General features: G+C 46.9%; 1 protein-coding gene across 1 annotated transcript; it reads right to left on the reverse strand.

The window, feature by feature from the left end:
• Positions 1–10174: 10174 nt before the first annotated feature.
• Positions 10175–11173, reverse strand: NPBWR2 (neuropeptides B and W receptor 2). The gene has a single exon (XM_062505219.1). The coding sequence runs from the start codon at positions 11171–11173 to the stop codon at positions 10175–10177; it is 999 nt and encodes a 332-aa protein (XP_062361203.1).
• Positions 11174–16230: the final 5057 nt, after the last annotated feature.

Raw genomic sequence — 16230 nt, forward strand, 5'->3', positions numbered from 1 at the left:
CTGAAAATAAGGCCAATGCCATCTTCTATAGTAAAGATGGATCAGCCAGTGAGATGTACAATAAGGAAAATGCTTTCTCTCTGCACCACAATCAATATTCCTACCCAAGCAGATAAATATCAGGAGGGGGTTTTTTATTAGCAGTGATTCTCTTCTTAAAAAAGAAAAATAAATTGGTGAGGAAAAAAAAGAAGGAAATCTTTAATTTTCCTCTAGTTCAGTTAATGATAAGTACCCAGGGGTGAGTTCTTAGAGCAAAACCATAAACAAAAGTGCTTTATTCAGTATTATGGGATTTATTAATGTACCAAGTATTCTCTCTGCTGCTGTTGGCTGAAATCAAGTGCTGGAAAAGGCTGAGGAGTGGATGAGCTGGGGACTGAGCTCTCTCCTAAGCATCTCTTTGGCTCTTGGTAAATCTGGGTAGATCTCTGGCTTTGCAAGAGCCAGATCTTTGTTCCTCAGCCAACAACACTCTCCCCTCCACCAATTACAACTTCTAACAGCAAAAATAAGGAGCAGAATTTACACTTTCACTGAGGTTTGGATAGACAACACCCTCAGGCACATGGTGGGGTTCTTGGTATTGTTCTCTGCAAGGCCAGGAGTTCCTCTCTGATCCTTGTGGGTCCCTTCCAGCTCTGGATATTCTGTGGTTTATGTTTTTATGTCGTGGGAAGAGCTGAGCTGGGGACATGCTGGGTTACCCTTCACTGAACTGCAGGTCACATAGGGGTTGTGTGTTTTGGGTGAGTATTCAGCTGAAATCCCTCTCCCCAAGCTCACTGCCCTTAGGAGCCACAAAGCCTTTCCCCTGCTCCAAATGCCTCTGCTCCCCACAAAGCCTGGCCCCCAGGGCTGGAGACAGCTCCAGCAGAGAAACCCTGACTGCAGAAACACCAAAGCTCTGTTGGGCCCTTGTGGTATCCCTGCTCCAAAACTTGAGGCTTGCCCTGATGAAGACACTGCCTGATGCTGAGCAGTTGCCATGCCTGCTTTCCCAAGATTTTCATGAGATGCTAGACTGTAAATATGTTCTTCTTTCTAATTTTTTTTTATTTTTTTAATTTTCCCCTGCAGGGAGGTTTGTTAATTATTTAAAGTGCTGTCACTGGGCTCCAATCTCTCTCTGGAAATTTTGGAATATCATTGCTGGGTACAACAATGTATTTCCAGAGAAGGATGCCTCTCACCCTGCAATGCTTTATAGGGCAGGTGGCTACTCTCTATAGTTAGAGCTTCTTTTTTTAAATGAAAAGGATCTCCAGCAGCAGCTGGTGTGGGTGCAGCCTTTGATATCTGCTCAGAAGAGAGACTCAGACTGGCAGCAAAGCAGGCTCTGCCAGGAAAACTCCAGTTTGCTTTCCCACTCATTTTGCTGTGCTTCCCCTCAGCTATTTTTTGTGGATGTTTATGCAAAAGCAAATTTCTCCTTCCTTCAGCAGGAGAATCTCCTTCGGACACACCCCAGGCTGCAGCCCTGGCTGTGCATTCATGGCCCTGTGTGCTGAGTGAGCCTCTGTGGCAGCAGAGCTGCATGGCTGTGACTTTGCAGAACCATTTTATTATTCACAACCCTGATCTTCACCTCCCAGCCCTTGTCCTGGGCTGTCTGAAGGACCAGATCTTACTCACCAGCCTTCTCCTTTGCTGGGGAGAACCACTGAGCTGAGATGGGAGGGATGGAGGGTAGAATCCAGCAACAGATGTAGGAGAGAAAGTTGCGCCATCTCTGTGGTGAGGACTGCTTGTGAGATGGGGAGTCTGAAGAGGGGAGAGAAGGGGACAAAGGGAACCTGTTGGAGCAAGTCCAGAGGAGGCCACAAAGATCTTCTGAGGGCTGGAGCATCTCAGCTACAGAGACAGGCTGAGAGAGCTGGGGGTGTTCAGCCTGGAAAATGCTCCGGGGAGACTTCAGCCTAAAGGGGCTCCAGAGGGCTGGAGAGGGGCTTTGGACAAAGATTTGGAGTGACAGGACAAGGGGGAATGGCTTCAACCTGCCAGAGGTCAGGTTAGATTGGATAGTGGAAAGAAATTCTTCCTTGTGAGGATGGTGAGGCACTGGAACAGGTTGCCCAGAGAAGATGTGTCTGCCCCATCCCTGGAAATGCTCAAGGCCAGGTAGAAAAAACCTGGTCTAATGGAAGGTGTCCCTGCACATGGCAGGGGGTTGGAATGAAGAATCCTTTAAGATTCTTTGCCACCCAAACTAATCTATGATTCTGTGGTTCTGTGAAATGGAAGGTGGGAAGAGTAACCCAGAAGCCAAAAGTCCTGGCGCTGTGTGAGAAACAAAGATGGACTGTGAGAAAGTAGAATGTGTGCTGTGTGATGCTGATGGATGTTTGGCACAGGGGTTTTTTGGACACCTTCTTGTCATGTCTGAGCTGCTGCATGTCTATTTTGGGTGGCCCACAGTGGCTGCATGCAGCTGCCCTACTGTCCATTTAGACTGGAGATTTGTGACACCTTTGCTCAAAATGTGGTAGCAGAAGTACCAAGGTCATAGCTCCTTTGAAAGGGGGAGTTAGGATTTTTCCAAGCAAAGGGATTGCTATTAGGCTGGGTTTTGTTAAATCAAAGAGCCCCACGGCCCACAAACTCCCTTTGTTCCTGCTTTCAGCACTCTGAAGCCTGGGTAGATTGCATGACAGAATTAAATAATCAATAAATAGAGCAACATGGTTTCGTATCTTGGCAACGATGATGCTGCAGAACCATGTAAACTGACTTTGCTCTCTCTTCCTCAGTGCAGAGATCCTGTCTGGCTGCAGGGGAGGAGTGATGCCAGCTCTCCACAGTGCTGGAGGACACACACAGCCCCTTCTCCCATCTCAAGGTTTGTGCTTCAGGAACCCCAAAACTCCCTAAACTGTTCCTGTATTAGAAAGTGCACAGTAATATCCTACCCCAGCTGGGATAACCTTCACCCTACAGTACATCTCCCACGTTCAGATTCACAGAATCTCACAATCCTAGAATGGTTTGGGTTGGAAGGGACCTCCAAAGATCATCTAGTTCCTACCTCTTGCCATAAGCAGGATCCTTGGGAATTTTGTCTTCCTGTGGCTGAACTGCTGGAAGGGCCTCTGAGAGGAAATCATTCCCTGTTTAACCAGCCCACTCTTGCAGCAAAAGGGCTTTTTCCTCCAGTCTCTGTTATTTCTGAGAGAGGATGTAGCTGCAGTGCTGATGGAGACTCCTGCTGCCAGCAGTGGTCAAGGAAAGCATTTCTGCCTCCCTCCCCTCTGGCCTGAAGCCAGGCAGGAAGGGCTGGAGCCTGGAGCAGCAACAGCACCAGCACTGCCAAAACAGCACATTTTCCATGTAGTGAAAAGAAGTATGATCCTTCAAGAAACCAAGCAGGAAACTTGATTTTTCCAAGGAAACCCGTGAAAGAATCAGCATCTTCCCATGGAATGGTTTTGGCTGCATTAGATCACTGTTTTCCTGGCCACAGAGAGGAGCCCAGGCAGAGCCTGAGCTGGCTCTGTCCATTCAATAAGCATCAGTTTCTCTGTGTGTTTCCAGCCTGGCATGTGCAGTGAATGCTCCAAGAAAAGCTCATGCCATGCTGATTTCATTCACTGACGAGGAATAAAAACAGGAGCTCTGTAGTCAACATGAAATTAAGATTAATGGCTTTTCAGGTCGCTTTCCTCTGTGTGACACAAACCCCATATTGCGATTTGGCTATTTGATGTTTGCTCAGTGTGAGGCATTAATAGCAACTTCTCCACATGCAAAGGTCACTTGCTCACATATTTTGGAGTTTCCCTCATCTCAGCCTTACACTGCTCTTACTTTGCTTGACCACAAAGGAAATCACAGAATCACAGGATGGATTGTGCTGGAAGGGACCTTAAATGTCATCTATCCAGCCGTCATGACATCAAAATTTCTGGACATAATCACCTGCCTCCAGGGACCCAGTGTAAAGGGGCAGAAAATGAGTGCTGGTGTTTACCCTCGTCCCTGCATTCCAGAGGTGACTGGGAGGTGGCAATGGAAAGCCAACCAGGGCTCTCCCTGTGGTTTGCTTTGGCATCTGCACCGGCATTTAATTTGGTGTGCTTGGCTGGAAAAAAGTGCTTCATCTTCTGTTGAGTGTCAGCGATGCCACTGAGCCCTTCTGCCTGGGGCTATCCACCAGGATTGTGGAGGACCAAGTTCAAGACCAGGCTGCATGGAGCTCTAAGTATCCTGGTTAGTGGAAGGTGTCCCTGCCCATGGCAGGGCATTGAAACTGGATGATCTTTAAGGTCCCTTCCCACCCAAACCAGTCTGCGATTCTGCAATTCGCAATTCTGTGATTCTGTGACTCTGTGACTCTGTGATTTTGTGATTCTGTGATTCTGCGATTCTGCGATTCTGTGATTCTGCGACTCTGTGATTCTGCGACTCTGTGATTCTGCGATTCTGTGATTCTGTGATTCTGTGATTCTGCGATTCTGCGATTCTGTGACTGTGATTCTGCGATTCTGTGACTCTGTGATTCTGTGATTCTGTGACTCTGTGACTGTGATTCTGTGATTCTGTGATTCTGTGATTCTGTGACTCTGTGACTCTGTGATTTTGTGATTCTGCGATTCTGTGATTCTGCGATTCTGCGATTCTGCGATTCTGTGACTCTGTGACTGTGATTCTGTGATTCTGTGATTCTGTGATTCTGTGACTCTGTGATTCTGTGACTCTGTGACTCTGTGACTCTGTGATTCTGTGATTCTGCGATTCTGCGATTCTGTGACTCTGTGATTCTGTGACTCTGTGACTCTGTGACTCTGTGACTCTGTGACTCTGCGATTCTGTGATTCTGTGATTCTGTGATTCTGTGACTCTGTGATTCTGTGATTCTGTGATTCTGTGACTCTGTGATTCTGTGACTCTGTGATTCTGTGATTCTGTGATTCTGTGACTCTGTGACTCTGTGACTCTGTGACTCTGTGACTCTGTGACTCTGTGATTCTGTGATTCTGCGAGTCTGTGATTCCGTGAGCTGTTGGCTCCGGCCTGCCCCATCCATCATAAAATGGTGGCCATCAGCTTCACATCCCAGCTCCTGGCCAGCATGGATGAAGGAGCTCAGCTGGGTGTGGCCATGGCATGAAGGATCCCTCTGAATCCATCACACAGATAAGGGAAATTTAATTACATCTGTAAGATTTCCATCAATGCTGAGCAGCAGCAGGCTGGGTCTCAGGAGAGATTTTTCATTGCATTGAAATTTGACTTTGTTAATTACCAGTCTCTGATTTCATTTGAGAGTTAAGTTTATGAAACAGGATCCTTATTTCTCTGACTTCCTTATTCAGCTGGTTATTGAGTCTTGTACAGGGGATGGTTTGGACTTTAGAAACTCCCAAGCTGTCTTACACTGCTGGCATGAGCTGTGCAGGTGCAGCACTGGGGCAAGGGGAGGTGATGGAGATGTGCAGAAGTCCTGGTGAAAGACACATAAAGAAAACACATCTCAAGAAAACTGAAAATGGGGACAAAGGTTTTGCTGCCAAACTGTAGCTTATTTTACCCCCAAAGGGAACTTCCCCTTCCCACATGGGATGCTGGTGGCAGCACTCAGAGCCCCAGGGAACATTGTGGTGGGGGGCTTTAGCAGAGCAACACCAGCCTTTGGTGCACCCCAAGCTGTTCACTTCCTCATGGGGAAAGCTTCCCTTGCTCTGTTTACCCAGGAAACACCAGGCTTGGCTGTAGGCAGTAAGCAGACTGCGTGGTTTTTATCTACACATCAAAATTAGTTTTTTTTTTTTTTTAAAGAGAAAATAGCCACTTGAAGCTTGGGGCTAGTGTCTAATTCCACTTGAAGAGCTTTGTTAGATAATTGCAGTATTTTTCTGAGAGAAAATAGAACAACCGAGGCTTGTAATTAAAAGCCATTCAGGCAGCTTTGATCCTTCTCTCTGCATCTTCACTTACCAAACACGAACTCCAACAAGGACTCATGGCAATATCTTCAGTCACTATTCTTGGCCTTTGCTTTTAAATTAACTTCTCTTCCTTGCTTCCAGCCAAAAGGAGGAGGCGGGATATGTGGTTTGTGGCTTTTCAATAGGTGTTTCTTTGAAAAGATTTTTTCGGAGGATGCCTGATGTCATAGAATCATTAAGTTTAGAGAAGCTCAGTAAGTCCAGCTATCAACCCAGCCACAGCACCATGGTCATCACTAAACCATGAAAGGCCACTTGCACAAGTTTTTTTAACAATTTCAGGGATGGTGACTCTACTACTGCTCTGGGTAGCCTTTTCCAGGGCTTGGCCCCCCTTTTGGTGAAAAAAATATTTCCTAATATCTAATCAAACCTCCACTGGCACAACTCGAGGCCATTTCCTCTCATCCTGTCACTCCATGGTGATAAGCCTGGAGCTCCCCTGGAGGCCTCAGAGCTGCCAGAGAACAAGAATTTACCACCCCAAAATTGCCTCTAGGCACAACCTCAGCTGCAGTGGTGGTGTGGATGGGACAAGACCCACACCCTCTGCCTGGGCATGGAGACGGAGCTGCCAGGGCCGTGTCCCATAGCCCACAGAGGACCCTCAGGTGACCTCCTGTGAAAGGGAATCCAGCCTGAAAAGCCCTCTTCCCTTCAGCAGCAGGTGGGAATGTCAAACCGTAATGTGCTGAGACCCTCTGAAAGCACAAAACCGGGCTTGTTTCTCCCAGAATTGGCAGTAAAGCTGCAGGGTTATCATTTCCTTGGGTTTATGGTGGGAGCATCAGTGGCTCATCAGCACCCAGAGGCTCCCAACAACCCAGAGGAAACAAGGTGAATGCTATAGATGTCAGGTTGTACAGAGAAGGGACAAATTGTCTTTCTTGGTTTAATTTGAACAGTATCTTCTGGAGACCTTTCTGCTTCACATCTTCTATAATCCAAGTTTTTGCTTATCCATGTTTAATTCTTATTTTCATCTTTTTCTCACATAAAGATGCTTCTGAGAGCCAGGCCTTCAACTCTCAATTTCTTTTCTCACCCACAGATTGTGACCAGCCTTAGGGAGGCAGTGTGAGACTGTCTAAGACCCAGGGGATTAGAGCTTCCCAGGAGAACAAGCTGCAGCAGAGCTGGGATGAGGACAATTGATCCAAACAGCCAATATTGTGGCAGCACAGAGACTTGAAAAGCAACAACTGCTTCTGATACCCCGCCTTATCCTGCAGTGGGAATATGAGCCCTAATTCCCATTCTGGGGTAGGAAACGGCTCCCAGGGATGATGGAGCAGAGTCCTCCAGGGCTGTGTCCTCACTGGTGTGGCAGAATGAGGAAGGTGATTTCTGCAGTGGGCAGGAGCAAGCGAAAAGGCTTCAGCTCATGCCGTGTCCAGGGAGTTGTGTGGCTGCACTGCACCTTTGCACCCATTAACACATCCCAGACTGTCCCAGAAGGAAATTTCCTCGGTTTTGAGGCTGAGCTGACTTCCCTGTTCAGTGCATGGCTGGCTGGAAGGGGTTAGGGGGAGGAGGATGGAACCTTGAGGGTTCCTATTTCAGCCTCCTTCGGCCCTGCAGACCCCAGATGGGCTGCTTTCTTTAGGAGGGGATTTATTCAGTCAGTCGTTAATGGTATTTATTTCCCCACTAACAATCTTCAAGATGAAGCTGGTGAGGGCTTGTGTGACAAGCCGGCCTCAGCAATGAGAGGAAATTCAAAGGAACAAACTAGAGGGATCCCTGGAGGGATCGTGTACTGGGAGTGGGCAAGCATCTCCTTGGAGGTATTTCTGGTCTCCAAGGAGCTGAAGCAGCTTGGCTTTGGATGCTGTGCTCCGAGGGCCTGCCCAGGCACGGGAACCCCGAGCTGGCTGTCTCCCCGCAGGAGCAGCGTGCCAGGCTGTGTGAGAGATGCAGGGATGCTGAGCTGGAAGCTGAGAGTGCCGCTTAGTGCCGCCGGGATGAACCGCACGGACCCGCACCGGCTCCGTGGGAGCTGGAGCCGCTCCCCAGCACGGGAGGAGAGATTTGCACTCAGACAGTGCAAATCCTTCTCCCATCGGAGCCTGGCATCCGCACGAAGGGCCAGCACTGGTGTTACGTGTTTGACACGGAGAAAATCGTGGATGCAGCAGGATGCTGCCGTAAGGAGATGCTGAGATGGGGCTGCTCACGCTCAGAAAGGGAAAGCTCAGGGAATGCAAACAACACCTGTAAGTGCCTGTGGAGGGTTCAGAGGAGAGGGAACCAGACTCTCCTCAGTGATGCCCAGTGACAGGACAGGAGGCACAAACTGAAATATGGAAAATTCCATTAAATCACAGGAAAGAAATCCATTGTTAGAGTGGTGAAGCACAGGAACAGGTTGTCCACAGTAGCTGTGCCTTCTCTATCCTTGGAGACCTTCAAACCCAAGCAGACTCCGTGCTGGGAAATTTGACTCTGCTTGAGCCATAATATGATTCTCTTGTCTTGTCTTGTGATTTAAAGAAAAAAGCTCCAGCAATATCATTGCTGCATCTGAATATGGGTAACACACTGAAAAGGTTCTTTCCATCTAAAAAAATACAGTAGTTTTTCTACGTAATAAAATATATTGCCTTTCCTAGAGCCCCAATACCAATGAACAACGATATTTCAGCTGATTGGGCAGCTTGTGTCGGAGGTGACATAATTCGAGTCAGTTTTCTCACTCACAGAGGTTTTTACACCTGGGGAAGCCAACTGCCAGCAGGTGGCAACCATGCTAAAGCAAAATTCCTGGAGAAGTTTCTCCTGGAAGAATGTGTTCTCCTTCCCTGTCCTCCCGAATTTAGCACCTTTAATATGGAGAAGGCAACAGAGTGATCTTGTATCCACACATCTGCTTTTAGTTTTCTAGAAATGAAATTGCCATCCTGAGGTATTGAGGGTTGTCAGTTTTGGTGTTGAGGTCTCACCTGGTCTCCACCCACACTCACCCATTGCTCTGAGAATCCATTTAAGCTGAGAACTGCAGTCTCCTCTTTTGTGTTACCTGTCCTGCACTTTCCTGGGGAAACTTGGACAGGTAACAGCAGAACTTGGTACCTGGGACTGGGGGAAAACTTGAAAGGAATACTTTAGCTAAGACAGCCTACCTAAAACCGGTAACATACAAACTTCTCAGAGCTGAAGGGTGTGAGAATTAACTTTCCAAGCTTTCAATATGGAGTTTTTGATCTGCAGACTCTCCCAGTCAAGTCCTGGTTCTGTTTGAGTATTTTGACTATTTATCTGTGATAGAAGGAACTTTATATCTGCAGTGCTCACTGGAGTTTTTCTTATGGCTTACAAAACACCTTAGTTTTGTACCGTGTGCGAAATGTACCGTGTACCAAATGTACCATGTTTTATTTTATAATAGGCAAAATGCAATATATATAGCACAGACAAGGCACAAGTAGCATAAATTTTCTCTTGTGAAAGAATGACCAGTGTCTTTTTTACCCCTATGAGGTTTATTTCATTACTCACTCTTAAATAAATATGTATTTGACACTTAACAGGAACAACTAGCTCAAAATAGCTTCTAACACATATTCTTACAGTTGTCATAGTATTTGTATGGTGTGCTGTTAGCACTATTTCTGAGACTCACATATTCCTTTTGGTCTAAATTTAAGAAGTCAGAAAATAGGAAATTTGTGGTGGGGTGGAAGATGGACATCCTTCAAAATCAAAAGAAAGCCATTGCACACAGGAACATACATGAACATGAAAATGATTTCTTTTCTCTTCCAAATACCCATCCTCTGTTTTACTGATGTTTTATTGAAAGTGCTTGTTAGCTCTGCTCCATTAAACATTTCTAATAACACAGTGATAAAGAAATGAGCTTTTGAACTCATCTGGAAATTGGTCTCCAGCTTATCTGTGCTGTACAGCAGATGGCAATAAAGGACCACTCTGTGGCAGAAGTACAACCCTGAAAAGGAAATGTTCTGTCCTTAATAATTAAGAGGGTGAAATTAAAAACCAGGGTATAGAAATGCAACACTGAGAAATTGGTAGGAGCAAGGAGGGGAAATATAAGAATTGCAAGTGGGCAGGACAAGCACTGTTGCTGATGAGGATTATAAACATACCATGTATTAGATGTAAATTAGAGAAAGGACAATGTGCATTCATTGGCTTCCCCTTCAGTCTGCAAAGCTGCCCCTGAAAAGCCCCAGGAGGGCAGGGACTTGCCAGCCCCAACCCCCTGTTCAAGAAGTTCTGCATTCCAGCAATTTCCGGAAACTTTTCCGGAAACTGTCATCCAGGAAAGCGTACAAGAAAGGATTCAAGCATGAATTGGCATAGCTTAGGCTGGTGATGAAGTAGGATATCCCAATGACCATGGAAGTCTGGGGTAAGTCAGTGGTCAAAGCCACGATGGTGGCCAAGTGGAAGGGGGTCCAACAAAAGAGGAACACTGCCAGGACTATGAAGACCATGATGGTGACTTTCTTCTTGGCTTTGTCCAGGGCTCTGGCATTGGAGTTCAAGTGCATGTTCCTCAGCTTGTAGAGCATCATGGCGTAGAGGATGCAGATGGTGGATACCGGAATGGCAAAGCCAAGGATGAGGGTGTAGATCCTGCTGGCTTTGAACCAAAACCTCTCAGGCTTGGGGAAATTGAGACCACAACTCTTGATCTCCAGGTCATCGGTGTAGACATTGGCAAAGATGATGAAAGGGAGGACTATGATGGTGACCAGGATCCAGATGCACAGGCTGACAATCCTGGCTGCTCGGTACGTGCGGTGGGGCATCCTCTTGGACCTGACTGTAGCCAGCACCACCAGGTACCTGTCTATGCTCATCACTGTCAGGAAATAAATGCTGGAGAAGATATTGTAGTGGTCTATGGACAAGATGACCTTGCAGAGGATTTCTCCAAAGGGCCAGTAGCGGAGGAGGTGCTCCGCAATATTGATGGGCAAGACAAGCGTGAACAAGTCGTCAGCGATAGCAAGGTTCAGGATGAACATATTGGTCACAGTCTTCATCTTTGGGGCCTTGAGGATCACATAGATGACAGCAGTGTTGCCTGTGAGCCCCACAGCACAGATCACAGAGTAGATCACGGGTAGGACAACGTAGAAATCAGCTGCCTGCTCTTGGAGGGTGAAGTTGAACCTCATGCTGTTTTCCAGGTAGCAGCTGTTGCCTGCATTGCTGCAGGAGCTGTTCAGATCATCCCAAAAGGAGATGTTTCCCATGCCTGTTGATCACAGAGCACCCTCAGATACCACTGAAAGCGTCGCTAGCCCAGAAGTGAGAGGATTTTTGTTTGGTTGGGTTTCCCCCCACCCCTGTGAAAAGCAGCTTATTTTCAAAGGTGAGTTGTGAGGCTTCATGCACCACCAAACTTACCTGTCCCCCCTGCTGGAGAAGTTAGATTTTGAAGTGATGAGGGGAGATAAAAATCTTTGGAAGACATAAGGCTCCATGAACCAAGAAAACAAGAGAATTATGACTTTCTAAATAAGTCAAAGAACTCTTCTTTCTGAGAGCATTCTGGTGAGCTTTGGCTTTTCTTTGCTGGGGGAGTTGAGTGGCTCCCGTTCAGCTGTCTGCAGTGAGTTCTTCTGGGGCTGGCAGGAACAAGGATGCAGAAGGGGGAATTTTGTGCCTGGCTGGCTGTTCACAGCCCTTGGAGGACCTGAGGGATGGCTGCTGCTGTTTCAGTGGCACAGTGCTGGTTTTCCATGCCAGAGCAGAAGTGTTCCAGTGGTTAATTAGCGCCTGCCTTTGTGTCGGAGTTCAGGATCTTCATGGACTGGGATTTCACACACAATGAAGAAGTTTCTGATGCTGCTACTCCCCACTCCCAGTGTCCCCTAGCAAAAGAAGGAGGGGGGAAATATAGTTCAGGGAGTATTTCTGAAATTAACGGTTCAAGGGGATTACCCTGCAATCAAAGTAGACCTTTAGGCAAGGGTGAGCTATAAACTTATTCAGTATGTAAACCAACCCCTGTACAAACAACTGGCAACATCCCAAATTTAGCACAGATGGACAGTCAAACCTGTACGTCTCAGAAGTTCAGGATTAATCAGGGAAGAGGGAGAAAAGTACACTGAAAGTGAATCTACTTTAGAGACACAGCAAGGATCATCCCATCTGCAGCAGTTACCACATCCATCACTATTGCCCGACCCATACTTCCAAGAATTCCTCCACAAGGAATCAACAAACAACCGACCCCTACCCCCACCGTGAAGATCAGAGGTTTGGCAACCGGTCCCAGGCTCTGCAATGAGAAGTGCCTCACTTCTCTTGCCTTTTGTTGTCCCACAGCAATAAAGTGAGTGGGACTGCCGGCTCTGGGGATGGAGGACTGAAGTGTCCCTTACCTGGGAAGCAGCTCCGCTGTCTCCTCCAGCACCTGCTGCTTGCACTGGTGAGCCTCTTCCCTCTAATCCGAGTTGGAGGAGGGTCTCTGGGTTGCTGACGTACCGGGATTTGCAATCAGATCAACATGATGCTTCTGTGTGTGCGCGTTGCATGTCTGAGCAATTAGCACTTGCTCAGACCAGGGGAGGAGGGGGGGGGGAAACAAAGGTTTTCTCTCTGCAGGATTATTAAAATAGTAAATACGGTGGATGCTCCCTTCAGGGATGAGGGAGACATTGAGGGACACAGGCAGCACCCAGGACTGGCTGAATGAGGGATGCATGAAACGGTGGGAAGCAGGGGGTTAAACTGCTTCAGTAGGGAACAGTGTCTGGTTTTAACAAAGGGAGTAGGAGGAGGGTAAGCAACATTACAGTGTGCAAAATAAACAAATAAATGGACTTACCTTGCCAGGTCTGTGCTGTTTTTGGCTGCGCTGGGGGAGTTTGGCCGGGTTTCTTCAGCTGGGTCTCTGATCCGGCTTTGGAAATTCTATGAACTCCTTCAGATGTGCATCAGGAGGTGCAGGAGTCCCGTGGAGCTTGTCAGAAATGCACCCCAGGTTATAGAGCAAGAATGTAAGATCACTTTACCAGCATGTCCCTAAAGAAAAAAAAAAAGGAAATTGAGAGTCTTTTGATTCTCCTTTAGTGTTCTAAATGTTGCCTGACCTTTGTTTCAAGACAAGGCAAGGGAAAACACAGGCATCCATCATTGCCGTGCCTGACTGTGTGCATTTAACCAGGAGGGCCAGCTCATAAATCTGAGCCATGTAGCCAAGAACTGTGTTCTACTTTGCTCCTCTTCTTTTGGATGTTTTTTATATTCTTCTGGCAAGATTATTGTGCACCAGTAGCTGGGTGGGAGTAAAACATTTCACTGCACTTCTTAAGGCCATGGCTATAACTGACTTTTCAGCAGATGGGATTTTTTTTATGCCCAACATACAACTCTTCAAGATATTTTCTGTATCTTGGCTAAAATCTAACCAGACAGTAGGCTTAAGTAAAATGAAACAGGAATTATATTGTCCAATTATATTGCATAGGAATGATACGGATGGTACTTCTTCAGATGAAACACCCCTGCACCTTTCCTCTTGTCTGTTTTGGAGAAGCTGGTGTCATTTATAAGGAGTTGTAAATGAAGCAAGGCATTGGTAGGTCTGCAGGGGAAAGGCAGTTTCCAGGAATTGGTATTGTCTTTTTTCAGAGAAGAACATACAGGAAGGCAGAAAAAATCAAGATAATGTGATGTTACATTTGCTGATCTGTAACTATTCCCTGGGACAAAAGGGTTTGAAAGTATTTTTCATTCACAACCCTTTGAGGCTTTCTATTTTTCAGCATAAAGTGTATTTCTGGTCCCTGGGATAGCTCAAATGCTGTTCTTTCCCTTCCCAAACTATATTACCTTGGAATTGGGATCATGCTGCCATGGCAAGGGTTGTGTGCCTGGGTTCTGTGTGTTTTAGGGGCTGTGGTGAAGGTCCATGAGCTGGGGAGGGCTCCAGGGGTTGTGGTGCTGACAGTGCTCCCTTGTGCTTTACCCTCTGCCTTGTGCCTTACTCCTATTATCCTAGTGAACATGCTCTCCGTGCCTTGGTTAGGATGTGCTTGATTAAAATAACCTGTCAGAGATGAGATAGAGACTAATTAAATCTCATTGCCTGGTGTGGGTAGAGGGGCTTTTGCTTCTTATATGCCCCAAACAAATTACTGGCACCTGCTTTCAGAGCTCCTTGCCTGGTTCTCCAATAAAACTTGTTTGCTTTGGGGAGAAGAATTGCCAACAGATCTAAATTCATGTAGGAAATTGCTTTGCAGTAGGAACTGTTCTACCAACAGAGAAAATATTTCCTCTGTGTGTCTCTGGGTCCAACCAGGGCCAGAAGCTGTGCACAGAGGAAACAGATCCATGTATATTGGTGTGATGGGGAGTGCTTGGAGAGAAGGCTGAGAGAATGTTTTATTATTCTTGTCTTCTCTGGCTGGGTATCCATTGATTATAAATGTTACAGTGGCATGGAGCCCTGAAAATCAAACACTTTTGAAGATACTGCTACAAAGGACATGAGCTGTGTTTCCCCTCAGACTTGCTTGGACCCACTTTTGTGCCAACAGCTCCATCATCAGCACAGTGCAGCAGGGACAAAGGTTTTATTCCTGGCAAATCCATGCCGTGGAGATGGACTTTGCCTCTTGAAGCCCATGTTCACACTGTGCAGCTTGGGTCAGCTGTGCAAACAAAGAAAAGGCAGCGTTTTAGGGAGGGGGAAATCCCTGGCAATGCTAAATCAGTGGTGTTTTATTGCCTTTGTAAAGCTGATGTGCTGCTGGCTCCAGACAAAGCCATCCACCATTTTGGAGTTATGGAGAACCTGTTTTGTTGGGTTCCTGCCGTTGTTAAAGAGTCAAGTTCATCTCAAGGACACAGATACACAATCAATAATCTGTTTACCAAAACAAAATGTTCTCGGCTCGCTGTCTTGCAGTCACTGGTTATTAAGGTGATTTATTTGTATGAAGTGTTCAGGCTTTCAAAAGCATTGCAGGTTAATAATAGAATCAAGGAGTAGTTCGGGTTGGAAGGGACCTTTAAAGGTCATCTTGTCCAACCCCCCTTCAATAAGCAGAGACATCATCAAGCAGATCAGATTGCTCAGAACTGAACCATCCAACTTGGCCTCGAATGCTCCCATGGATGGGGCATCTACCACCTCTCTGAGTAACCTCTGGGGGTGCCTCACCATCCTCATTGCAAAAAAACTTCTTATATCAAATTTTAATCCATCCTCCTTCTGTTTAAAGTCATTCCCCCTTGTCCTATCACAACAGGACCTACTGTCCTGAGAAATATCCAGAACTGATGATGTCAAATGAGCTGTAATTGCTTCTGGCAAGGAAAATGTGTGTGCTCGTGCTTCTTGTAGGATAACATTCACCCACAAGCTGGGACGTCCTTCTGCTTCCCTCCAAAACCTTCCCAGCCTTATTGAGCCAGGCTGGCTTAGACAGGTGATGGTGCTCACCTTGTGGGACACCTCAGGGAACCAGGCAAGATTTTGGTGATTTTTTGAGAGGTGACTGTAGGGCAAATGTCTCCACTGGTAAACTGGTGAATTGTGAGCAAAGAAAGTGCTTTTGAATGGTGATAATTGTCATGGATCCAGGAGCTGGTGACACATCCTTCCCACCTGAAAGCTGCAGTGAAGGCCAAGGGGTACAGGAATCGGTTTAAGGAAGATGAGAGTAATGAGTCTATAAATGGCCTGTGCGTGTGTCAGGGGAGGTACATATCAACAACTGCCCCTCTGCCTCTGCAGGGCAGCAATCCGTGCAAACACCATGGTAGCAATTTCCTCAGCCCAGCTGTGATGGGGAATAAAAGCTGTAGCACCAGGAGCTGGTGGGCAGCTGACTGAAGCTGTTTGCTCCCTGCAAGTCAGGAAAGAGGTTGGGAGGTTCCTACAATGGGTCAGCCCTCATTCCCAGCACTTCTTGGAGACCCTGGCTCTTCTACCATACCTTCCCCAGCCCCGTGGTGTTGGCTGGAGCCACCCAGAGGTGCCACCAACCATAGAGGGTGAATGGCATTGCAAGAGGCTGCCTGGCTCCCAGCAGGAGTTGTGTTGTCAGATGTGTGAATTAAGAGCTCTGGTAGGGTACTCATGACAGTGGGAGCAAGGCCATGGTGCCAGTCTTGCTGCAATTAATACATATCTGTGAGAATTTAGAGTGCTTTAAACACCCTCGTTTACTCTCCCACTCCCTGCTGGTCTGGCTTCAAGCAGTCTTGTTCCAGAGAGAAATGAAAATCTGCTTCCATTTCAAGATGCTTTTATTCTCCAGCATTTTTCCCTGGTTTTCTCCAGGGCTGG

Source organism: Cinclus cinclus, chromosome 18 (assembly GCF_963662255.1).
Source record: "Cinclus cinclus chromosome 18, bCinCin1.1, whole genome shotgun sequence".
In the NCBI taxonomy this organism is placed as follows: domain Eukaryota; kingdom Metazoa; phylum Chordata; class Aves; order Passeriformes; family Cinclidae; genus Cinclus; species Cinclus cinclus.

Bases quoted from the DNA above. Each gene is read 5' to 3' on its own strand.
- NPBWR2 (XM_062505219.1), bottom strand. From the start codon at position 11,173: ATGGGAAACATCTCCTTTTGGGATGATCTGAACAGCTCCTGCAGCAAT.